General features: G+C 41.9%; 1 protein-coding gene across 5 annotated transcripts in view; it reads left to right on the plus strand.

The window, feature by feature from the left end:
* LOC128408217 (inter-alpha-trypsin inhibitor heavy chain H4-like) overlaps window positions 1–25910 on the plus strand; it is a 76820-nt gene that overhangs the window by 47902 nt on the left and 3008 nt on the right. For 2 of the 5 annotated variants that reach the window (XM_053377598.1, XM_053377597.1), the window contains exons 2-19: window positions 6467–6627; window positions 6988–7092; window positions 9063–9225; window positions 9327–9437; window positions 9548–9676; window positions 12075–12191; window positions 13211–13379; window positions 14377–14502; window positions 15277–15458; window positions 16193–16375; window positions 17615–17754; window positions 19350–19495; window positions 21065–21103; window positions 21200–21262; window positions 21642–21704; window positions 23457–23498; window positions 24186–24326; window positions 25070–25241. In XM_053377598.1, the coding sequence (XP_053233573.1) occupies window positions 6626–6627; window positions 6988–7092; window positions 9063–9225; window positions 9327–9437; window positions 9548–9676; window positions 12075–12191; window positions 13211–13379; window positions 14377–14502; window positions 15277–15458; window positions 16193–16375; window positions 17615–17754; window positions 19350–19495; window positions 21065–21103; window positions 21200–21262; window positions 21642–21704; window positions 23457–23498; window positions 24186–24326; window positions 25070–25241 (2093 nt within the window). In that variant the 5' untranslated portion in view covers window positions 6467–6625. Of the gene's footprint in view, window positions 1–5613; window positions 5766–6466; window positions 6628–6987; window positions 7093–9062; window positions 9226–9326; window positions 9438–9547; window positions 9677–12074; window positions 12192–13210; window positions 13380–14376; window positions 14503–15276; window positions 15459–16192; window positions 16376–17614; window positions 17755–19349; window positions 19496–21064; window positions 21104–21199; window positions 21263–21641; window positions 21705–23456; window positions 23499–24185; window positions 24327–25069; window positions 25242–25910 lie in introns of those variants that run through there. The other 3 variants (XM_053377594.1, XM_053377595.1, XM_053377596.1) reach the window with 3 other exon arrangements.

Here is a 25910-nt window from a genome sequence, read left to right on the forward strand (position 1 = left end):
TATAGCAGGGGTGGAGAACCTTTTGCAGGCCACGGGCCACATTCCCTCGAAGGCAACGTTCCAACCACATCTTTCCATCTAGGCAAGCAAGAGGCATGGTACACAGGTCAAGGACATCTCCTAGCAAAAATACTCAAGAACAGCAGGAGGGGAGGTTGTGGCCATCACCTACCCATCCCTTGAAGGGTATTCCATTAAAGGAATCCGGTGGTCATGGTTCCTGTCCGATGCCCAGGTAGTGGCTAGGGCCATGGAACAACCCTCTGGTGACTCTAGGGGAAAGCTTCCAGTTGATTTGCATCAACAAGCTCCCCCTACAGGTTGTTAACCCTTGTGTGACTCCCTGCAGGGTGGACAGGAGTCAAGTATAGTCTGTTCGGACCCAGTGCCTAAGCCAGTACCAGTCACATTCTGTAACCAATAAAGTTGTGGCCTTTTTTAGCCCATTAACCTAAAATACTTATCCCCTATGTCTTGTCGTTGTTGTTGTTTAGTCGATTAGACGTGTCCGACTCTTCGTGACCCCATGGACCAGAGAACGCCAGGCACTCCTGTCTTCCACTGCCTCCCGTAGTTTGGTCAGACTCGTGTTAGTTGCTTCGAGAACACTGTCCAACCATCTCATCCTCTGTTGTCCCCTTCTCCTTGTGCCCAACATCAGGGTCTTTTCCAGGGAGTCTTCTCTTCTCATGAGGTGGCCAAAGTATTGGAGCCTCAGCTTCACGATCTGTCCTTCCAGTGAGCACTCAGGGGTGATTTCCTTAAGAATGGATAGTTTTGATCTTCTTGCAGTCCATGGGACTCTCAAGAGTCTCCTCCAGCACCATAATTCAAAAGCATCATTTCTTCGGCGATCAGCCTTCTTTATGGTCCAGCTCTCACTTCCATACATCACTACTGGGAAAACCATGGCTTTAACTATACGGACCTTTGTTGGCAAGGTGATGTCTCTGCTTTTTAAGATGCTGTCTAGGTTTGTCATTGCTTTTCTCCCAAGAACCAGGTGTCTTTTAATTTCATGACTGCTGTCACCATCTGCAGTGATCATGGAGCCCAAGAAAGTAAAATCTCTCACTGCCTCCATTTCTTCCCCTTCTATTTACCAGGAGGTGATGGGCCCAGTGGCCATGATCTTAGTTTTTTTGATGTTGAGCTTCAGACCATATTTTGTGCTCTCCTCTTTCACCCTCATTAAAAGGTTTTTTAACTCCCCCTCACTTTCTGCCATCAAGGTTGTGTCATCTGCATATCTGAGGTTGTTGATATTTCTTCCGGCAATCTTAATTCCGGCTTGGGATTCATCCAGTCCAGCCTTTCGCATGATGAATTCTGTATATAAATTAAATAAGCAGGGAGACAATATACAGCCTTGTCGTACTCCTTTCCCAATTTTTAACCAATCAGTTGTTCCATGTCCATAGCTTCCTTTCCCACATAGAGATTTCTCAGGAGACCGATGAGGTGATCAGGCACTCCCATTTCTTTAAGAACTTGCCATAGTTTGCTGTGGTCAATGCAGTGAAATGCATTTCCGTAGTCAATGAAAGAGAAGAAGATGTGTTTCTGGAACTCTCTAGCTTTCTCCATAATCCAGCGCATGTTTGCAATTTGGTCTCTGGTTCCTCTGCCCCTTCGAAATCCAGCTTGCACTTTTGGGAGTTCTCAGTCCACTTACTGCTTAAGCTTCATTGTAGAATTTTAAGCATAACCTTGCTAGTGTGTGAAATGAGTGCAATTGTGGGGTAGTTGGAGGATTCTTTGGCACTGCCCTTCTTTGGGATTGGGATGTAGACTGATCTTCTCCAATCCTCTGGCCACTGCTGAGTTTTCCAAATTTGCTGGCATATTGAGTGTAGCACCTTAACAACATCATATTTTAAAATTTTAAATAGTTCAGCTGGAATATCATCACTTCCACTGGCCTTGTTATTAGCAATGCTTTCTAAGGCCCATTTGACTTCATTCTCCAGGATGTCTGGCTCAAGCTCAGCAACCCCACTACCTGGGGTGTACGATACATCCATATCTTTCTGGTATAATTCCTCTGTGTATTCTTGCCACCTCTTCTTGATGTCTTCTGCTTCTGTTAGGTCCTTACCACTTTTGTTCTTTCTTATGGTAATCTTTGTACAAATGTTCCTTTCATATTTCCGATTTTCTTGAACAGATCTCTGGTTCTTCCCATTCTGTTGTTTTCCTCTATTTCTTTGCACTGCTCGTTTAAGAAGGCCTTCTTGTCTCTCCTTGCTATTTTTTGGAAATCTGCATTCAATTTCCTGTATCTTTCACTATCTCCCTCGCATTTTGCTTGCCTTCTCTCCCCCGCTATTTGTAAGGCCTCGTTGGACAGCCACTTTGCTTTCTGGCATTTCCTTTTCATTGGGATGGTTTTTGTTGCTGCCTCCTGTATAATGTTACGAGCCTCCATCCATAGTTCTTCAGGCACTTTGTCCACCAAATCTAAATCCTTAAACCTGTTCCTCACTTCCACTGTGTATTCATAAGCTCATATGCCTGGAAATGAAAGGAAAGTCCAATGCTGTAAAGAAAAATATTGCTTAGGAACCTGGAATGTAAGAACCATGAACCTTGGTAAGTTGGAGGTGGTCAAAAATGAGATGGCAAGAATAAATATTGACATCCTGGGCATCAGTGAACTAAAATGGACAGGAATGGGTGAATTCGGTTCAGATGACCATCATATCTCCTTCTGTGGGCAAGAAACCCGTAAAAGAAATGGAGTGGCCCTCATAGTCAACAAAAGAGTGGTGAAAGCTGTACTGGGATGCAATCTCAAAAATGATAGAATGATCTCGATACGAATCCAAGGCAGACCTTTTAACATCACAGTAATCCAAGTTTATGCACCAACCGCTGGTGCTGAAGAAACTGAAATTGGCCAATTCTATGAAGACTTACAACACCTTATAGAAATGACATCAAAGAAGGATGTTCTTCTCATAATGGGTGATTGGAATGCTAAAGTAGGGAGTCAAGAGATAAAAGGAACAACTGGCAAGTTTGGCCATGGAGTTCAAAACGAAGCAAGGCAAAGGCTAATAGAGTTCTGTCAAGAGAACAAGCTGGTCATCACAAACACTCTTTTCCAACAACACAAGAGATGACTCTACACATGGACCTCACCAGATGGGCAGAAGCCAAAGATGGAGAAGCTCTATACAGTCAGCAAAAACAAGACCTGGAGCTGACTGTGGCTCAGATCATCAGCTTCTTATAGCAAAATTCAAGCTTAAACTGAAGAAAGTAGGAAAAACCACTAGGTTGGTAAGATACAATCTGAATCAAATCCCATGTGTCTTATTTCATCACAAAGCAGGGAGTGGGGCCTCGACTCACAACCAACATTTCAGGACAGTGAACAACTGACATCCACACCATGCACAAATTTATTCTGTAATAGAAAAATGAAAGGGCATATGTTGTTCTCAGAACATCACCAGCTTTAAAATAGAATCCCTAGCATATTTCTGGGCACACTTGAAAGTGCTAGTTTCATCTTTGAAAGACATTGCATCACAAGGACCACTTGCTTACATAAAGACCCACCAGGTAATTGAAGTCATAGGGAAAGTCTCTTCTTCTGTTGTCCTGCTGGCAGTGACTAAATGCTGGACCTGCTTGTTACTAGTGGCTTGCTTTTGGAATGCCCACTCCAGGGCAGTTTACCAGGTGCATCCTTCCTATGAGATTTAGGTGCCATGTCAAAACCATTCTTATTTGGGGTGTGTGCATCCCATCCTTTTAAGGAACCCTAACTTTCACTGTTTCATTTCTGCTAATGCTTTGCTTGTTTTCTAAGCAACTCCAAAAAATGTTCCATTGACAGGTAGGATAGAAATATATCTGCTAAATAATGTTGCAGGAGTTGTCAGGGTACACATAGTGGCTGGCAAGTCTAACATCCTCTAGGACTGATGCCATTCTTTGCCCAAGACACTGAACATGGTCACTGATAGAACTTCCGCCTTCATTGATAAAAACATGATTTTTGGGGAAGGGTTGACATTTACTGACTACAAGGGATGTTTGTCCTCTGTTTCATCACATTTCAGCCTTGACAAGCGTGGGAGGTTGTAGCAGCATGCAGGACTTTCTTAAATGTATCTGTGTAACTTACTCAATTTCCGATTATGTAAGCCCCAGAATTACCTAACTCCGGAGTTCAGTAACATGACAAGTTCAGTAACATTGCTGAGTTCAGTAACATGACAAGTCAATAACATGACAGCATCATCCCTTTGTGGCCCCATGCTCTTTTTTCACCCCTTGCATTTGAAAGCAGCGAATTATATACAGTTAGCGTCCCTCTACTGATGGAAGACTGTTTGAGCCTTCCGAGAGTGGAACACCCTCCAATACGCAGTCTCTCCTGCAGCCCCCACCCCACTCCCCTGGTCTGCGCTGGAGGGTCAGGAGACCCTTCAAAATAGCTTGGGAGGTGGGGTTGAGTTGCAAGGAGGCAAGGGAAATAATAAAAAAGCCACAGGAATGTCAAGCGCTCAACAAACAATTAATGCTAGGATAATTGTTCTGAATTTCTTTACAGAGTACAATATTCTGAACTATATGTTCCACTATGTAGTTAATCAAATACTCTTCTATTGTTATAGAACTGAGGGGTTCATTGTGCCTGGGAGTCTCAACCGTCTACAAAACTGGGGCCTATACTAAAGGAAACCAGTCCCCTTGTAATATGATGGCCCTAGCTGGCCCAGGCAATCTGCTGTTTAAAGGTCAAGCAACCATTCTCTCAGCTCTCAGCTCAAGGTTACATTATATCACTGAAAGGATAGCAGTAGACACTCACCACATTGCTTCATGACTTGATAGGTTTTGGATTTGATTTCCTGGTTGCCAGTGCTATTGTTGTCTGGTATAGGAGACTGACTTAGCTCACACAGCAGCACAGTGAAAGACATCTTGCCAAGATCCAAGGATTAAATTTCCTGTATAGTCAAACCTCGGTTGTCGAACGTAATCCGTTCCGGAAGACCGTTCGACTTCCAAAACATTCAACAAGCAAGGCGCAGCTTCCGATTGGTTGCAAGAGCTTCTTACATTCAAGTGGAAGCCGCGTTGGATGTTCGTGTTCCATAAAACATTTAAAAACCAGAGCATTTACTTCTGGGTTTTTGACGTTCAGGAGCTGAAACATTCGAAAATGGAGCCATTTGAGAACCAAGGTTTGACTGTATACTGTACATGTGTTATCAAATTTTCTTTATGGAATTATTACTATTTTAAAAAACATTATTATATTCTGTGATTTATATTCTGCAAATTTTTATAGAACCGGACTTTCTTAAAACCACAGGAAAGGGGGAAGCTACTCATATATTTTTGGTATTGCAGACATATTGGGTAGAACACAGATTTTCCATTCACTTGCTTGACAAGGTTGGTGACTTCGGCAAGATGGGGGATGTTCTGTTTCAAGAATATTGTTCTGATTCAGTGGGTAAATATTGGGTAGAACACAGATTTTCCATTCACTTGCTTGACAAGATTGGTGACATTGGCAGGATGGGGGATGTTCTGTTTCAAGAATATTGTTCTGATTCAGTGGGTAAATATTAGGCTTCAATAGTCCACAAAGACCCTCAGATGTTAGTCGTTCATTAACTTTTTTGTATAAAAGACTTCACTTCTGTGGATTTGTCACATCCAAAATGGACAGGCATTTTTTTGTCACTTGGCTGTTTTTTTCTTCACTACAAGTATTTGTGGAACCTGCGGCACCTGAGGTAATTGTCCCTTTTTCTGAATTAGAGATGTCTCATTTGTCTTTAGAATATTGGGGAAATGTACATAAATTTGCAATATCCAAGAACTTAGTTTCATGTGGGGTTTGGGGTGATGGCATGTAATGGGAAGTCCTTATTCTTGGGCAGCAGATTTCCATGACTACTTTCCCTGACCTTAAAATATTCACATCAGTAGACTACTCATGAATTAGATTCCCCTCCCCCTCTTTTTATCATGTTACCGAATGCAGTTCGGAAACATGAAAAAAGAGGGGGTGGGGAATCTAATTCATGTATGATATTAACCTTAATTTAGTTAATACTGCTATTAAACTGGTTGTGTTAAATACTGATGGGAGTATATAAACTACTAATTTAATTTATAATCTGGGAGGATGCATAACTCTGTGATAAGAGTATCTGTTTTGCATGCCAAGGGTTCCAGGTTTTCTAGAGAGCCTGCCAGTCAGTGTAGGACAACAGTGAGCTAGGTGACTTATGACCTGACCAGTGGCATAGTGGAGGGGGCAATTTTTTAGGGCAGGAGCATGAACATCATCTGCCAGAGTGGAAGCCTAACGAATGCACTCTCTCCTTGCTCTGACAACTAAATGAGCTGATGAAATCTTGCTCTACAATAATACATTTGGTGTGGAAGAAGTTTGTCAGAATTCAGAGAATCTTTTCCTCTTCTTCTCCAGAATGCCATCGAAATCTACAGCCTGCATGTGGACTGCAAAGTCACCTCACGATATGCCCACACAGTAATCACCAGCAGAGTTGTCAACAGAGCGAATGAATCCCAGGAGGCTCTTTTTGAAGTGGAGTTACCCAAGTCAGCTTTCATCACAAACTTTAGCATGTAAGGCTTTGTAAGCTCATGTCTGGGGCCTCTTAAAAGTTAGAAAGATTGCTCCAGCCCAGCTATTCTGTGAATGGAAGGGCTTCTTCCAGCTGAGGAAGTGAGTTGCAACCAGTAAGCGGTTCCAGTGCCATCAACCGAACGTCCCAATGAGTGGAAGGGGGAGGCAATTTTCACCTTTTAATTTATAAAAGCAGAATCTTATTGAAACTGAATTCACCTTCCCCCAACATCACCTCCCACATGGTTCTGAAGGGTCCCCCCAACTCCAGAGCAGTTTTTGGGGAGGAATAGGTGGGCTGCAGAAGAGGATATGTTCTCTTCCTTATGATTTTAACTGTTCAAAACACTGTTTTTAAGGACAATAGATGGAGAAACATATCCTGGAATAATCAAGGAGAAGAAATCTGCACAAGATCAGTATGATGCTGCGGTTTCACAAGGACAGAGTGCTGGACTGGTCAAGTAAGCAACTCCCCCCGCTGCTGCCATTGCAGTCATGGGTAAAGCCATAGAGAGGATAGAAGTGTATAGGAATATTTGGAAAGTGGTTTACACCAAGTACTTTACTAGACATTGCCACTACTTCTTAGCACCGCTGACATCATTCCCCAAAGCTGAAGCGGGTCAAGTAAATGCACACTAGACCAAATGGGTTGAGCAAATAATCACACAACAATACCAAAGGGAAAGGCGAAAAGAAATAGACACCAAACCTGATGTTGTGAGCAAAAATTGTCCCTAAATGCAGGCCAACTGTGATCATTAAGCAAAACATTAAGGACAAGATGGGTTGGAGCCAAAGTTCTGCTGATATACTAGGTCTCTTCTGCCTCTGTCTCTCTTGCCTTGCACCTGCTCAGAAACCTCTCCTAAATGTCAGGTGCCCTCAGTGTAAGCTGTGGCTTGGGACAGAAGCAATGGAAGGGTGGATTGTGAAAATAAAGTGAAGGGACCTTGCGAGAACAGGGCTCCATTTCCCACTGCAGTTTACTGTATAGCAGCTGTACTGTTTACAACGGTCTCCTCACATCCCAGAAAGGGCTTTCAGGGGCTGCAGAGCAAAGGAGGTGAAAGATCCCATCATGCAAGTGGCATTATGCTCACACAGTTGCAGATCCAACCCAATATTCTTAGAACCTAAGTCTCAATTCACTCTATCTCCATTTTACAGTCCTAGCAGTATGCCCAAATTATAATATTCTAGAGAGTGTAGATTTGACTATAATCGATCTAAAAGAGCTATTGGTGGCTTTCATGAAGTAGACCCACTAAGGGTTACAGACACCATATCAAACCCTCACTGGTATTGCATAGTGATGTCACTGAAGTTCAAATATTTCAAATATGAACTTTACAAATGATAATGTTCAGCTGCATCATGAATTGACTGTTGTTTCCCTGAGAAGTTTTCCCCCAGCAAGGATTCTTGGAGACTGTCACTTCTTGAGAGGCTTTTAGTATTCAGAAAAGACACAAGGTGTTCTAGAAATGTCATGTCCCAAGTTTTTGGAAGTTCAGCAGCGTCCTATCCACGAGAAGACCAGGGACAGGTAGCTTGCAGAGCTCTTAACATCCCTATTCAGGTGCTCTAGAACAGTCCAATTTCCATGAAACCGTGGTGCTTTGGCTGCTGCTGTTTCAGCACTCCATGGATGAATGAAGGAAACCATTGATTCCATTTACCTCTACAAGACAAACTACACCTGTCAGAATTCCCTCTTACACACAACTATTAAAAGTATAAGAGGCCTGTCTTCAATATCTGGACTCCAGTATCAGTACAAGTATACTACACTAATTGGCCTGCAATGTTGATACCAGTGTCGAATCTTTAAACCCTACTCTTGCCCCATCATGATCAGTGATTCAGTGAGCTGTTTCCTTTTGCCTGAAACAATAAGTGACACTGAACTTTGAAGAATTTCTCCCTCTAGTGTGTTTGTTTAGTATATCCTGTTTTGTTCAGTATCCTCTGTTTAGATCATCCCTTTCAGATCAACAAAAACATTCAGCACAAATGTGTACAATTGTTTAGATATGCTTTCTTCCATTCTTTGGCTTGTTGAGATTTAACTTAAAAGAATTAGAAAGAGTGGCAAATGGGTTTTAAAAACCAGAACACGTCAATTACATGGTTGGCTTAAGTCTTTGGGCAACATTTTATCATGGGCCAGTACACTACTTCGAAATCCACATGAGTTGACTTCTACTCATGTAGTGGGACTTCTCATTCTTCTTCTGGAAAAGATTTGTGGGACACAAACAGCATCTGCAGGGGAAGGAGATGAAGGAAACATCTCGTGGCACACGGAAGTCCATTCTGCTAGTGGATGTCCACAACTTAATATCACTCAAGAGTTCATTTTGCAGCCAAACTTGAGGATGAGCTGCCAAATTCTTGCATAAAGCCTAAATTCCTCATTTCCCTTCAGATCAACTGGAAGAAAACTAGAACAGTTTCGTGTTTCAGTCAATGTTGCAGCAGCTGCCAAAGTTAACTTTGAACTCACATACGAGGAACTTCTAAAGCGAAAGCTGGGAAAGTACGAACTGCTGATCAAGGTCAAGCCCAAACAACTTGTTAAACACTTTCAGGTAAATTCTTGGAAGAGGCTATTTCTATAAATGACACCAATTGCTGGCCCCATGTTGTAGCTGAAGGTTATGACCCTGAAGCATCTTTTTACTTTCTTCAGATTGACACCCACATATTTGAACCACAAGGTATAAGTGCACTGGAAACTGAGAGCACTTTCATCACCAATGAACTGAACAATGCTCTAATAAAGGTGCAGAATGAGACAAAGGTATGTATTACATGGACTACAAGACTTAGCATGCTTTTAAAAAAGAATAAAAATCACCAGCCCTCCTATGCTAGCTTGACTGATTGTTTGCTTTTGTGGCTTGTATTTAGGCCCACATTTCATTTAAACCAACCATAGATCAACAAAGAAAAACCCCTGGACTGGATGACACACTGCTCGATGGAGATTTTCTCATACGTTATGATGTTAAAAGGAGTGAGACTGCAGGTGATATACAGGTAAAAAATTACTGAGAATTCAGAGTAATAGGCATCACTTAGCTAAATTCAAGGGGGGGCATAGGAAAAGGCCTATTTACAAATTGTATAATCTTAGTTTCAGGCAGCAACCCCTAAACTTTTGTTTGAAAAAGAACCAGATCTGAATTGTAGCATAATCTTCTCCCTGAGATTTAGACATTCCAGTCAGTTTTCCAGGTTCTTCAGTAAGAAAGAGAACAGGAACTTCCTTTAGACAAACAGTTGTTGGCTTCTCATTTTCCTAGTCTTCATGTAGTCTAAGGACATCCCTACAGTAATTTCACCACAGAAAACTAACTGCAAAGGCAAAGGGTCTCTAATCTCAGTTTAAAAGACAAATATTGTATCTCTAGGAACACAAACCCTGTTGACATACCAGTAAAGTGGATGTGTTTATCTAAAAGGCTGGTTTAAGCTGCAATCCTATGCTCACTTACCTGGGAGAAAGCCCTGTTGAACTCAATGGGACTTACTTTTCAGTAGACCTATGTAGGTTTCCACTGCTAATTGCTTTGTCTTCAGTTCATCTGCTCAAAAATTTCTAGAAGTCAAGATCCAAGTTTGGGGCAAGGAAGAGCTCTAGGAGAGATTTAACATGGCAAAACATGCAGCAAAGCAAAGTGTAAAAATATCAGATGTAAATCCTTAAAATGTGCCCTTTTCAACGAATTCCAAAATGTCTCCCTTTATAATGTCCTTCCAAATTTTTCCACTTCCCCTGGCATAGAAAACGACCACATCTGGTAAATTATAAAAATGGTTTACAGTGGTACCTCGGGTTACAGATGCTTCAGGTTACATACGCTTCAGGTTACAGATGCTTCAAGTTACAGACTCCGCGAACCCAGAAATAGTACCTCGGGTTAAGAACTTTGCTTCAGGATGAGAACAGAAATCGTGCGGCGGCGGCGCGGCAGCAACGGGAGGCCCCATTAGCTAAAGTGGTACCTCAGGTTAAGAACAGTTTCAGGTTAAGAACGAACCTCCAGAACGAATTAAGTCCTTAACCCAAGGTACCACTGTACTTACAAACTATACTATAAAGCATTCAGAAAAGTTGGAGAGGCAGCAAAATGTAGCTTGTTTACAAAATGCTAAAAGCTCCTAAACCAGGCATAGGCAAACGTGGCCCTCCAAATGTTTTGGGACTACATTTCCCATCATCCCTGACCACTGGTCCTGTTAGCTGGGGATCATGGGAGTTGTAGGCCAAAAACATCTGGAGGGCCGAGTTTGCCTATGCCTGTCCTAAACTATTGGTATAGGAAAACGTTTGTTTCAGACTCCATACTTGTCTCAAACAAAAGAGGCTGCAGCTCAAAGCTCCTCACACACCCATGTTCACATGTAGACTGAAGGAACGAAAGCTTGGTTACCTATTTCCTTCCAGGGTGAGGGGAAGCTACATAGGCTAAACCTGCTGGGACAGGTTACTCTATGACCTTAACCCCTTCATGCATTACTGTATTTTTCGCCCCATACGGTGCACCGGCCCATAGGGCGCACCTAGGTTTTTTTGGGGGGGAAATAAAGGGGGGGAAATTATTTTTCCCCCAGGTGCGGGGCTGGGGCGGGGGAAGTCCGAGCTTCCCCCGACCCCAGCCCCCAGAACAGGCTGCTATCCGCAAGCTATCCACGGCTAGTGGAGAGCTGCTCAAAGCCCGAAGCCTGGGGTGTGCTGAGCTCAGGGCGCCCCAAGCTTCTGGGTGCAGGCAAGTGCACTCCCACGGCTAGTGGATAGCTTTCTGAAGCCTGGAGAGCGAGAGGGGTCGGTGCGCACCGACCCCCCTCGCTCTCCAGGATTCAGCAAAAGCCTGCATTCGCCCCATAGGATGCACACACATTTCCCCTTCATTTTTGGAGGGGAAAAGTGCATCCTATATGGCGAAAAATACGGTAATTAGATTCAAGCATGCTGGTTATTTGAGGCTGGATTAGCCTACATTTAAAGGGTTGGTTGTACTGCTCATAAAGTGGGTTTTTGTGCGCATGATATAGTTGAATTGACATGTGGTCATAAGAAAGCAAGAGCATAAGAAAAACCTGGTGGAGCAAGCCAATGGCCCATGTAGCCTAACTTTCTGTTCTCACAGTGGCTGAACAGTTGCCTGTGGGAAACCAGGAAGCAGGATTCGAGCAGAAGAACACACTTCCCTCCTGTGGTTTCTGGCATTCAGAAGCTGTGGAGGCAGAAAATAGCCATTGTGGCCATCAATAGCCTTATCCTCTATGAATTTAAATCCTCTTTTAAAAGCATCCAAGGTGGTGGCCATCACGGCTACCGGTGTGAGCAAGTTCCATTGTTTGACTTACCTTATACACTGCTGTGTTGTGATATGAATGTGTAATACCTTAATACCACTTATTTTGTTTTCAGATTGTTAATGGATATTTTGTGCATTATTTTGCACCCAGTCAAATGCCAGCATTTCCCAAAAACGTGGTCTTTGTCATAGACACGAGTGGATCTATGGGGGGGAAGAAAATACGGCAGGTAATGTTTTTCCAAATAGAAAATGTTCTAGTGTTTGTGCCATGCTACGCCAACGGTATGTTAATTACCAGTGACAATAGCAGTATCTCTTTGACAGTCACAATGAATCTTTATGGAGTCTGCTATCCCACAGCAGGACCAAACTGCTCCTCTCTTTGAGATTTGAGAGCTGAGGCCCATAAGAACAAGTGCTTTAGCTCCTTAGAGCCTTGCTCATTTACAGTAGTTTGGACTTAGTCCCTGTCCTATTTTTCAAGCCCACCGCCTCCTTGGCTGTTTATGCAAGATAGCCTTTAAAGTAAGGAAAGCAGTATTTGCTACAACCCTAGAATTGCCTTTCTGGGAGGAATCTCAAGGGGCAAGAGAGGTACAGCAGTGCATGATGTGTAACGACACATTGCCACACCTTCTCTTAACTGAATTTACTTTAGAAGACCAGCAGCAGAGCATGTAAATTCTACTACAGTCTGAAACCAGCCACACAGTACCACCTCATCAAGTAAATTTCCCGGATAAATTGCTTTCTGTCAAGTCAATTTACTTAAGAGAAGGCTACAAGCATGCTGTTTAAAGAGGACATAGTCCCTTGTCTTGTCTTTCTTTTCTAGACCTTAGCAAATGATATTAAAGAGGGATATTAATTGCCTAGAATGAAATTTAAAATGAGAACCAAATCAGTTACAACACAGACCAAAGCTGTTGTTCTGGGACACACCTTGCCCACAGCAACTTCTACATGCAGGGTCCTTCAACTGGCTTCATGGGCTAATTTTTTTTCTGCACAAAACCACTTCCATATTGGGGGGGGGGAAAGAAAAAACATAATTGTTTGGCTGCAGTTCTGTGTCCACTTACTGGGGAATAAGTTCCATTAAATACAGGGGGACTTCTATATAGGCAGACATGCCAAGGATTAGGCTGCTAGACCCATACTCTGCAGAAATATTTATTTGAATATGTCTAATGTTAAGTTTCTGATTCTGTGACTGGAAATTACATTGCTTTATTACTTTTTATAGACAAAAGAGGCAATGAAAAAGATTTTGGAAGACCTTAATCCTGAAGATTACTTTAGCTTAGTTCTTTTTAGTGGAACTGTGAGGTTATGGACTTCATCTTTGTTGCAAGCTACAGAGGAGAACGTGGAACGGGCTAAACGACATGTTGAGACCATTTCTGCTGGAGGAAGTAAGTTTGTCAACTGAACAGACTTGTCATGTTTTTCAGCAGAGTTTTAATCAGAAATGCTCACTGCAGTATATTTTTAAAGTCCATACCTAATTCTCAGATGTTTGGTTTTTCATTCAACAGCTTCTTATTTTTTATTCTCAGAAATATGATCATATTCCTCTATAATTGTTCAGTGTAATAACTCCCATTTGCATACTGTATGTCTAAACTTGCTCATCTCTTGATTTTTCTTTGTGGACTTAGTGCTATTTTATTTTCTTTAAGCCATAGATTTCTACTAGTCTAGGTCTTTTTGCTTTCTTTCCCCATATCCCCAGGGCAACATCTTGCCTTCGATGCAGGAGCAAATGCCCACCAAGGTGCCAAGTCAAGATATTTTGGCACAAGAAATAGAATATCCCACAAGGGCCTCTTCTCCCACCCCAGCATTTAAACATTGCAGTAATAATGCAAGACATGCCAAAGCACTTTATTAAGAATGCAAACAACCCTTAGGCATGAGAAAAGGCCCATCAGAAATCTATAGCATTATCCACCCTAGCGCCTAGTTTCTAGAGCATTTTTCTAAGGCCTGGGTTAAAACTCCGCCAGACCTTGGCAAACTGGAACACACATAAAACATGGGCTGGGTGAAAAAAAAACTTTATTTGTTTATTTATATAACAGCAACATTAAGATTGAATGAAATTAATTTGCCTGTTTCTCTTAATTCAGTTGTGAAACTATTGACTGCACCCAGTGATTTCAGTAACTTTGAATTTTTTTCTTTTGTTTTTCTTCTTTGTATGTTCAAAACTCATGGACTGGATTTCACAATATTGCAAATAAGAAATGAAATAACCATTAATTAGCTGCCTTTTCAAGACAGTCTAACTGTTGGGATGGCCCTGGCTGTCTCTCTCCCTCCATACCTTTGAAGCCTCCTCACTAGATCTCTGAAGAACAATATAAATCTCTGGTCAAATCCACTGACCTGTTTTCTTTCACATTACAGCAACAGATATTAATGGTGCTCTTCAGAAGGCAATACACTCACTGGACAAAGACACCACAGCTGAGCTATTGCCAGACCAAAGCATTTCCATGATAATTTTGCTGACAGACGGTCAACCTACTACTGGTGAGTTAGAAACAGTAAAGCCACACATTCTGCTATTATACTTATCAACAATTACTTTAATTAGACATTTTCTCTCTCTGTGTGTGACCCCCTTTTCAAGCTCCTACTTCTCTTTCTCTTCAACAATTGGCCATTTCAAACCTTCCAGTAAAGATTCTCCCAATATCTTTGGATTTGGTTTTTACAAGCCCCTTAAACATTCAACATATCCATACAACTGACAAAGAGATAAGCAAATAAGCAAAAAAGGCTAAACAGAGGGAGGAGGATGCTAAACAGAGAGGAGTTGAATAATCACACACAGACTGATCCTCAACAGAACTTTCTTCAAGCAGTTACAGCCTAAGTGGGAACACAGAATATCCTCCAGACATCAGCTTGCCGTACAAGTCTACAAAATTTCCTCATGTTTTATAACTCTCTTTCACACCTTCATCTACTTCGGACTCACTAGATTGTATGAGTGCCAGATGGGGGGAAAACAATATAGCCTTTATCTGGCTACAATATAATACTCCTGCAGTTTCTCAGTAAGAAACAGGAAATCCTAAATACAAAACATTTTTCTTGATACAGAAGATGTATTATAGTTGAACACAAATATCCAATATTTGCTTCTAAGTTTTTTCTTTAATTGAAAAGTCAGCGGGTGTTTGTAAACTCATTAATATTTTTTATACTCCCAACATCTGCTTGTTTCTTTCAAAATGCAGTATATTTAATTATTTTATCAGTGGCTGGGGTGTTTTCACATTTTATACCCATATATGACAGGTGAAACAAACATTGATAAGATTCAAAGAAACATACGGGAAGCTAATGAGGGGAAGTACTTCCTCTACTGCCTTGGCTTTGGGTTTGACGTCAGCTACACATTTTTGGAGAAGATGGCTTTAGAAAATGGGGGAGTGGCTCGCCGAATATACGAGGACTCAGATGCAGCCTTGCAGCTCCAGGTAGGAAAGAAGCAACAATCAAAACATATACATATATTTTAAATGAAGAATCTCAAAACTGTCTTCAGGTAGGCCAAAATATTTCTCTATGGAAAGGAATTCAGTGTTGTGCTATAAGTTAAAAGGTAGGTAAAGGACCCCTGGATGGTTAAGTCCAGTCAGAGGCGACTATGGGGAGCAGCGCTCATCTCACTTTCAGGCCAAGGGAGCTGGCGTTTGTCCACAGACAGCTTTCCAGGTCATGTGGCCAGCATGACTAAACCGCTTCTGGCACAACAGAGGACCCTGACAGAAAACAGAGCGCATGAAAACACTGTTTACCTTCCCACTGCAGCGATACCTATTTATCTACTTGCACTGGCGTGCTTTTGAACTGCTAGGTTGGCAGGAGCACGAACAGAGCAACAGGAGCTCACCCTGTTGCAGGGATTCGAACCGCCAACCTTCTAATTAGCAAGCCCAAGAGGCTCAGTGGTTGAGACCATGGCACCACCTGCGTCCCTTGTTGTGCTATGGAAAACGTTCCGTCAACACGGAGCCTTCCCCTTTCTGCTTCCTATGCATGCTGTTCTGGGGGTTCTCCTGAGCACCCCAGAGCCAATTTTGGAGGGTGTGGGGGCACACGGAGGAAGGAGAGTGGGGGAGAGTCTCATCGCATTAACAGAAATATTTGTGCAGGCTTCTGCCAATGGGATTTGTTCCTATGGTTACCTTTTCTGTCTGTCTCATTCAAGGGCTTTTATCAAGAGGTAGCTACGCCTATCCTGAAAGAGATTGAAATGAAGTACCCAGACAATGCCGTACTGGAAGTAACTCAGAATAATTTCAAGTTGCTCTTTGATGGCTCTGAAATTGTTGTAGCTGGAAAGCTCGGCAATGACGTTGATGATCTTCCTGTGGAAATTAAGGCTAAAGGAGTAAGTAAATTGCTTCTTTTGTATGAACAACTTTGGGCTGCATAGTCATTTTTCTTTCCCCAACATTCTGTGGTACATTCTGCTTTGAAACTAAAAACTCTGCTTTTCCTTTTATGATTTTTTTAAAGTATTTGAAATTTAAGGGGAAAAAATCCTTCATCCAAATATCCCAGGGAGGTTCACAACAACAACAATAATAATAATGATTTATTATTTATACCCCGCCCATCTGGCTGGGCTTCCCCAACCACTCTGGGCAGCTTCCAAAAAAAATATTAAAGTACTGTACTACATCAAACATTAAAAGCCTCCCTAAACAGGGTCGCCTTCAGATGTCTTCTAAAAGTCTGGTAGTTGTTGTTCTCTTTGGCATCTGGTGGGAGAGCGCCACTACCGAGAAGGCCCTCTGCCTGGTTCCCTGTAACTTGGCTTCTCGCAGTGAGGGAACTGCCAGAAGGCCCTCGGTGCTGGACCTCAGTGTCCGGGTAGAACGATGGGGGTGGAGACGCTCTTTCAGATATACTGGACCGAGGCCGTTTAGGGCTTTAAAGGTCAGCACCAACACTTTGAATTGTGCTCGGAAACATATTGGGAGCCAATGTAGGTCTTTCAAGACTGGTGTTATGTGGTCTCGGCGGCCGCTCCCAGTCACCAGTCTAGCTGCCGCATTCTGGATTAGTTGTAGTTTCCGGGTCACCTTCAAAGGTAGCCCCACGTAGAGCGCATTGCTACCAAAACAAACCAACGACGCTCCCTCCCACAAACACATTTAAGAAGCCATAGAAGGTTAATCTGCCAAATGTATGTTGAAAAGAAACAGTTTTGCCTGGAGCCTAAATGTATGCAACCAGGGGCGTAGCAGGGAGGGGGCTGCTGGGGCGCTCCAGGCACATGGGGGGGGGGCTGCTCCAGCCACCCTCCCTGAGCCAGCCCTGATCTGCTTTGCAAGACCCCTCGGGGAGGGCAGCATGAGGGGGACATGGCAGCCATGCACCTTTGATCTCAGCATCTCCAGCAAAAACATGAGCTCACAATTGTCTTGTTTTTATTGTTATATTCATAATTTGTTGTTTTCATGAATGCGGTGGATGCCTGCTCTTCTCTCCTCCCTCCAATCTTAAAAGTTTGCTTAAATAGGTTTTCCCCTCTAACATCAGTTTGTGCAGAAAACAGTATGTGTTGCTTATATTCAGATTGAGTGTTACTTTGAATAACTCGCACTCCCCGCTCGTTTTCCAGCATGCCAGTGAACTTACTCTTAAAGAAGAGGCAAATATAAGAGAAAAGGAGCAAGTATTTCAGCATCAGAAATACATCTTTGGAAATTTCATTGAGAGATTATGGGCCTACTTGACAATTCAGCAGCTGCTAGAAAAATCGTAAGCTAATAATAGTGTTGCAAGCTCTGAAGCATGTGAGATTCCAGGGGTTCTATGTGCTTATCTAGGGTTCACGTTCCCCTTGGAATGAGGCTGTGGTGTCTTTATGATACAGTCATACCTTGGTTGTCAAATGGAATCAGTTCCAGAAATCTGTTCGACTTCTGAAAACGTTCAACAACCGAAGTACAGCTTCCAGTTGGCTGCAGAAGCATCCGGAACTCAATCGAAAGCCACGTCAGATGTTCAGGTTCCAAAGAACGTCGCAAACCAGAACACTCACTTCTGGGCTTGCAGCGTTTGGGAGCCAAAACATTCGGCTACAGAAGCGTTCAGGATCCAAGGTATGACTGTATATGGTTTATTTACACATACATACAAACACAGCCTCTGATGGAGGGGTTCATAGCATTAACTCCTCAAGAGGATTATTCTTCTCCTATAGCCACAACCTTGGATCCCAACAGAAATCAGGCATGGCTCTCTCTCTCTCTGGCTACCCGGGCCACAGCTTTGCTTCCAGATAACTTAACTCCCAACCCTGGCCTTTATCTTTCTAACTACCAGCAAGTTGTGGGGGGGGGGCACCCATTTGCTGTCTGGCACATATCCACTTCTTTTGTTACCTTAACAGTCCCTGACCTCACCAGGAAGCTAGCCTGGCTATTCCAGGAATTTGAATCCTTGATTCGTTTTTAACACTTGCTGGATCCATGGATTAGAAGAGTCTCAGCATACAGCCTACTCCCTCACAACTCATAACACAATGTTAAGTGAGTAATAGTTGCTTAGTGACTTGAGAAACACTTCTTTCTGCAAGATCTTGGCTCATGCTGATAATCCCTTGGCTTTCATTATTGTAGTCACATCCACACCATATATTTAAAATTGATATTTTATTGAATTTTTTTCAACTACAAAGCAATAAAGTGATGCAAAAAGGGGAAAAAGAATAAAGAACACACAACTGTGTGAAGGAGAGAAAAAACATTATATGAATACATACAAAAATACCTTAACCCATACATTCTTTTATATATTTGATATTGTTATCCTAATACTAATGTAAATATATATTTAAATGACATAAGTTCCTCCACAGAGTCCCAGGAATATAGTTTGTTATAGGTTCTGGCAATTGTGAGGAAAATTACATTCACAGAATTCTTTGGGAGAAGCCATGACTGTCTAAATGTGCTTTAAATGTATTGTGTGGCTATGTCTGTTTCAGTGAGAGGGTGTAAATCATAGCAGGTTGTATCAAACTCAATCACTGTGCACATGAAACAACGTCTGCAAGCACAGCACAACTCCTCCCCATCTTCTCCCCTTGCTTGCCCCCCAAATCTATTCTGGGTTCCCCCCCAAACCCTTCAGAGCAGGTTAGAGGCTGGTGTAGGGGGCCGATGGGGGTAGGAGAAGGAGGGGAAGTCCTGTTACACTTGTGGATGTTGTTCTGTGTGTGCAGTTATCTAGTTGGATACAAGCCAACATTCCTAACATAAAACCCAACGCATATACGTAAGTCTCTGTATTTTGTTTCACTGGATCATGTGTAGAAAGCAGACAGTGCAGATTTTGCCTCTGTATCCTAGTGCTTCAGCTGATGGAGAACAGCGGGAAAACCTGGAAGCTCAAGTTTTGAACATCTCCTTGAAGTTTGGATTTGTTACACCCCTCACTTCCATGGTGGTCACCAAACCTGATGCTCAAGAGGTGGCAAACAAGCCTACAGAGGCAGGTAAATCAGAACAAATTGCTCCCATCTCAAACTGAAGTGATACATGCATTTATCTTTTGAATCTCCTTCAAGTTCAGTGCTAGAAGAATGAGTTGAGAGTTCTGGCTATGCGGGTGTGTTGGGAGCGTGGTAAAACAGTCAGATAGAAGTATAACTATTGAGACAAGGATAATGATAAATGTAGCTTATAATTATGTGAAGAAAGGTGAAGTCACTGATGTGATAGCACTGGTATCTTACTGGTGCTGAATATACCTTTCATAGAATCATAAAACTGTAGAGTTTGAAGGGATGCCAGAAAACACAACTAAAGAATCCCTGGCAGATGGCCATCTAACCTATGTTTAAAAACTTCCAATGAAGGAACGTTAACCACTTTTGAAGGGAGTCCATTCCACTTCTGTCAGAAGTTCTTGCTGATGTTTATTTGGAGTCTCCTTTACTGTCATTTGAATCCATTGGTTCATTGGTTTCTGGAGCTGCAGAAAACAAGCTTGCTCCATCTTCCACGTGACAGCCCTTCAGATAGTTGAAAATGGTTGTCAAATCACCTCTTAGTCTTCTCTTCTCCCATCTTAACACCCAATAGCCTCAATCATTTCTCATAAGGCTTGGTGGCCAGACCCTTGATCATCTTGGTTACCCTCCTCTGCACATGTTCCAGCTTGCCAATATCCTTCTTAAACTGTGATGCCCAGAACTGGACACAGGACTCCAGGTGTGGTCTGACCAAGGCAGAATAGAGTAGGACTATTACTTCCCCTTGGGGACACGGGTGGTGCTGTAGGTTAAACCACAGAGCCTAGAACTTGCCGATCAGAAGGTCAGCGGTTCGAATCCCCACAACGGGGTGAGCTCCTGTTGCTCAGTCCCTGCTCCTGCCAACCTAGCAGATCAAAAAGCACGTCAAAGTGCAAGTAGATAAATAGGTACCGCTCCGGTGGGAAGGTAAAGGGCTTTTCTGTGTGCTGCTCTGGTTCACCAGAAGCGGCTTAGTCATGCTGGCTATATGACCTGGGAGCTGTATGCCGGCTCCCTCAGCCAATAAAGCGAGATGAGTGCTGCAACCACAGAGTTGGTCACGACTTTACCTTTACCTTTATTACTTCCCTTGGTCTGACAATAGAAAATAGTGTGAAATGCTTAGAATGATATAATAGGCAGACTCTTTGGCATTATTCCTGATTTGGTTTGTGGTTTTCAGCAATAGAATTTGGTGAGTGATTGTCTGTTAAGTCATACTGAGACCCATTAAAATCCAATAACTTCAGTAATAAGTAACTTAAGTCTATTGATTTCTATGAATCTAGAATGAGTATGAGGAACGTTGGTGACATATCTTTTCTGGTTTCCACTGAGCAATTTAGGTACGCCAAAACTGTGAAATCGTACTATTGTTGTGAAATAGTTTTCTCAAAAAGGTCAATCGAGAAAGGTGACAGATTAGCACACATTACTTCCCAATAGCACCAAAAGGCTATGGCATAATTCGAGGGGGCAAACACAGGAGAAATAAAAATTGAGATGGAGCTTACAGTCCATTGAAGCTGTCTTTGTTTCTTTGACCAGATAATGAGAATGTAAACACTGCTGCAGATCGAACATTTGGTATGTAATCTAATTCAACAATTAAATACCAGTAACTTATTCCTAAGAATTTCTATACTGTGAGAAAAATGATCTAACCATGAGACTCTCTCATAGGCATGACGAAATCTTCTAGAATTTTAGGAGGTTACGATCCTCTTGACATCTCCGGGAGTTATGGTATGAAATCTTCACGAATTTACAGCTCCAGCTCCACAGTCTGTTTTCTGGAGTGTTGAGAATTGAGGCACTTATCTCTCTCCTGTACAGAAGTTGCAGAGTCACTAAAAATCCGCCAACAGCAATGCTGGAGGCGTATGGGGTTAGAGTGGCTCTGTTTCTCTCTGGAGATGCGGAGCCAGAAGCAGGGTTTCTCTTTGTGAGCCATTGGACACAGCCATGTGAAGTTGGAAACACAATGTGTGCAGTTGGAAAAAGGAGGGGAGGGAACTAGAAGGATTATATTTATGTCAGGGATAGTATGGACACAAATTGTATTAGGGTAGAGTGTGCTTTGCTTCTGTACTTACACATACTGAAACACTTCCTTCTTTTTCAGTAGGACCATCTAGGCGTTACTATGACCATCCCCAAACCGATTTTGTTATTACTGCTGCGCAAGGTAATGTCCATCCCATTCATGTATGGTTTAGGCCAGGCATGTCCAAAGTCCGATTCAGGGGCCTAATCCGTCCCACCAGTTGATTTAATCTGGCTCCCATGGCAGTACATCCTAAATCCTAAAAAAAAGCTCAAAAATCCTTTAAAAATCTCAACAACTGTGGTCAGCCCTCACGCATGTTCACTTCATCAAATCTGGCCCTCTTTGAAAAAAGTTTGGACCCCCCTGGTTTAGGTTTATCTTGCACTCTGTGTTCCTTCTTCTGCAGCCATTGTAAAACACTTGGTCCCTGGGAGCCAATGGTGGCATTTTATAATGGACGTAAAAATAAAAGTTTTCTGCTTCCACAGATGGTTGGGCCCGGCTCCTACTTTTAAGTACAGGACTCTCTGTGCCAGTGCTATGGGTTTGGCCCCAAGTATGTAGACAGGACAACATCAGTGTTCTTGTAATTTGGTGACTGCAAAGAATTGGATGGACCTTTCCTCTCAAATCAATGGAATACACACTCTTAGCACACTCAATGCACAATATTTAAGAATTAAAGATTATTTGTTTTTTGTTTTCTTGGAGGAGTGCTACACTCACCGTTTTCCTCTCCCTGCTCCCCACAGGTGGGTATGCGAGGCAGAGGAAAACTACCACTAATTCAATAATCCCTTTTCTCTTTCTTAATCTCTTGGTGGTGAGTTTGATTCCTGCTTTGCAGAGAGTTGGACTAGATGACCCTTGGGGTTCCTTCCAGCTCTATGATTCTATGATTAATCAGTTTTGTGAGACTCTGGTTTTCAGTAATTTTCTTAGTCGCAACTTGAGGCAGAGATAGCCTTGGGAAAGATTGAAAGTGGGGAGGGTCTTTATATGAGGTCCTGAGGTCCTTGCTCCCAACTAGAGCTTCCAGGTTTTTGCTTTCCCTTCATGGGTAAGGGATTGTGAATAGTTGCTTTATAATTGGCTTAGCGTTGCTTCCTCGTGACAGGTTATTGAGCATTCATCCTCATTTGTTTGCAGAATGTTTTCAGAGAGGTTATATAATGGCTCTGGTTTATTGAAGATTTATTCTGTTTTGTTTGCAGGGAGGTTGTGCAGTGCTGCATCAAAAATTTGTTATCTCACAATTTCCAGTGCTTTTTCCTGCCACATTCTTTACTGCAAAAAGTCTCTCTCTGTGTGCAAGAGCATCAAATATGCTTTAGTTGTGCAACCTGAATTTGTCAGTGTGAAATTGCATGACACCCACAAAATGTTAAGTTCAGTGTTCTTGGGAAAGGAGGAATGCTTATTTTTTCCCCTTGAGAATAAATATGCATGAAGCTGCCGGTGTTCACTTTCTGTTTTTGCCTGGTAGATTTTGCCCTGTTTCAGGGACATCAAGTGGCATTTCTCCTAGATGAATCTTTCAGCCAAATGTAGTTGGCAATTGATATACAGTATTTAAAAGCCTCTTGGCAGTATTGTTTGCTGCATAGTAATTGTGATTTAAAATATATATTAGGAAAACAATTTAGGGGTAGCAATGTGTCCCTATACCTTAAATGGGACATGTTAAATAAAAAATACGAATCCTGTTAAATAAAAAATAAGAAAAACAAAAACAAAAAACAAAATCCCAGTCCATGTGACCAGCCATGAGACATGATGGGAATCATAGTCCAAAATCTCTGGAGGACACCAGGTTATGGAAGGTTGATCTAGTACCTATGTAGTATAACAGCAGAAAATTAACAATTTATATATTTTTGGGTTATTTAGATTATGCGGATTATTCATACACGTTGCTGGGGAGTCACCCTGGTGAGTAATTCACACTTTATTCTCTATTAATATATTTCCCCCTCCATGAAGTGTTTCTGATATGGATACATATATTTGGAATCCCATTGGTAAGGTGGAGGGGAGCAGCTTACAAGACTAAGTGGGGAAATGTTTGGTGAGGAACAGGTTAAGCAGCACCCAGGCCACTCCTCAGAACAAATTCAATCACCCAACATGCCCAGGTGGGGCTTGGAAGGACTTCTGCCTGGAACCCTGGAGAATGTCCTCAGTCAGTGTAGACTGTCCTGAGACAGATGGATCAATGGTCTGACTCAGTATAAAGCAGCTCCTCTCTTCCTAAATTCTCAGCCTTCTGAGGTTGCTATTCTTTTTTATATAAAAAAACCCACACACACAACCTTTTCAGGTTTGTTAAGAGTGTGTGTGTAATATGTAGCATGTGTGATTTGGAAATTGAGAAAACTCAAGGTGTCACCTTCCTTAGTGCTTGTCTTGTCTCTATCGCTTAATTTTAAGTCCACTCTACGAGGGCTTTGTCATATGTGAGCAGGATGACTTTGGGCCACCAGCCACCATTTGGAATCAATATGGAAGACCCAAATATAGCTTTGACATGACTTCACTGAAGCTTTGGCAAGGCAGGTCCAAACTCACAAACTGCACTATTAAAAATGACAATATTTTTTGGTTTCTACTGATTCCTAGGCAACGTTCAGTCTCTCCCAGACACTGTTAATGAGTATCCAAGTTTCATTCTTCAACTGACTCATGAAAAAAATCCCATTTGCTTAAATATCAATGGACAGTTGCAAATACCCATAACCCTGCTAACTGACACAGACAAAGGTAAGCCTTCTAATGTAAGCTGCTGTCAACTCCCTAATTTTCATGTCAAGCATTTTGGTTGTTTCCAGAAATCTGTGTGAGTGCATTTTATTTGACAATGAAATATATTAAAACCGCTGATCCGGAAAATCTCAACACTATTGGTCTTGTAGAGCTTACACTGAAAAATGTTGTGACATGGTTTTCTGTTGCTAATATCATGCATTAGTCAGAATATGTGGTTTTACATGTCTCATTCCAGTTGTTCAAAGTGTTTCACATATTTATTGTAGAAATCCTTCCTGCAACATTGAATCACATGTCTCACTTTTTAATATTCTTATTTATTCTTATTTATTGTTATTATTTCATGGTCCATAGGCCGACATAGTACTTAATCAGTACTATTTGTTTTAAAGGTTGAGGGTCCAATTTCAGAGTTTACTTCTTTTATACCTGCCTGTATCTTCTCTCTATCTGTCATCACATGTCTTACTTTGGTAAGTTATGTACATTTGTCAATACTGACCAACAAATACAAGCTAGTTGCGTCATCTGGTTCTAGCTGTAGCTCTTGAAATTCTGGCCAGTTGTGTGATTTCAGTAGGCATTCAAAAAAGGTGACAAGAAGTGGTGGCAACACATGGAATTTGTTTCTCTTGAGCTTATATCACAGTTTTATTTATATTAAATTGTTGCTTAGTAAACAGCAATATGTTTCTTGCGTATTATCCTCATATTTATTTTGACTATTATATTTCCAGGGATCCAAGTGACTGGTAAGCTTGGAGAAAACAGAAAGTTTGTGGAGTTCAATGTAATCTATCAGACACCCAATGTGCAAATCAACGTGTCAATGGGAGAAATTATACTGAATGATCAGGGCAATGTGAGCTCTTTCCCATGGACAAAGGCTGCATCTTTAACAACTAGAGGGTAATATTTGATATTTTCAGTTTCTTTTCAGTGTTGGTTGGTCTGACTTTAAGGCTATACTTAATGCTACCTTACATTCTTGAACTCCTAAACTTACATAACTTTTCAAAGCACAAGCCTTTGTTGTCCATGCATCCAAATAACAGCTTTCATGTGAAATTCAGTGGATTCCCTCATTTTGGGACTTTAAAAAATATTGGTTTTCTCTTTGAACAAAGCATTTTAATTTCCTATGAACTGAGGTAGGTGCTTCATGTATGTTAGCTTAGACTGGCGAGAAGCAGTTAGTTGGCCAGAAAATAATGAAATTGACTCAGTATCTCAAGCTGAAATGTTTCAGTGAATTGTGCCCACTGAGCTTTGTTCTGGTTTATTTCGTGGCTTGGATGTCACAGCATCCAGATACAATTGGCAGTGGTGCCGTTTTGGACAGCCTTACTGGAGGGGGTGTTGGGGGCATAGAGTTACAGTGACACCGATCATGAGAATATATCTTGCCCCCCATACTTTTTAACACCAATGCGAAACAACTGAAGCTAATCTTAGGAAGACAGTGGAACCCTGAATTGGTGTCTGGAGAGTGTCCTAATCAGAATCAAGCGATTTCAATTTCAGGAGCTGATTTTACCTTTAAATGTAAAGCCCTAAATAGTTTAGGGTCAAGTTATT

This window comes from Podarcis raffonei, chromosome 2, assembly GCF_027172205.1.
Source record: "Podarcis raffonei isolate rPodRaf1 chromosome 2, rPodRaf1.pri, whole genome shotgun sequence".
Lineage (NCBI taxonomy): Eukaryota > Metazoa > Chordata > Lepidosauria > Squamata > Lacertidae > Podarcis > Podarcis raffonei.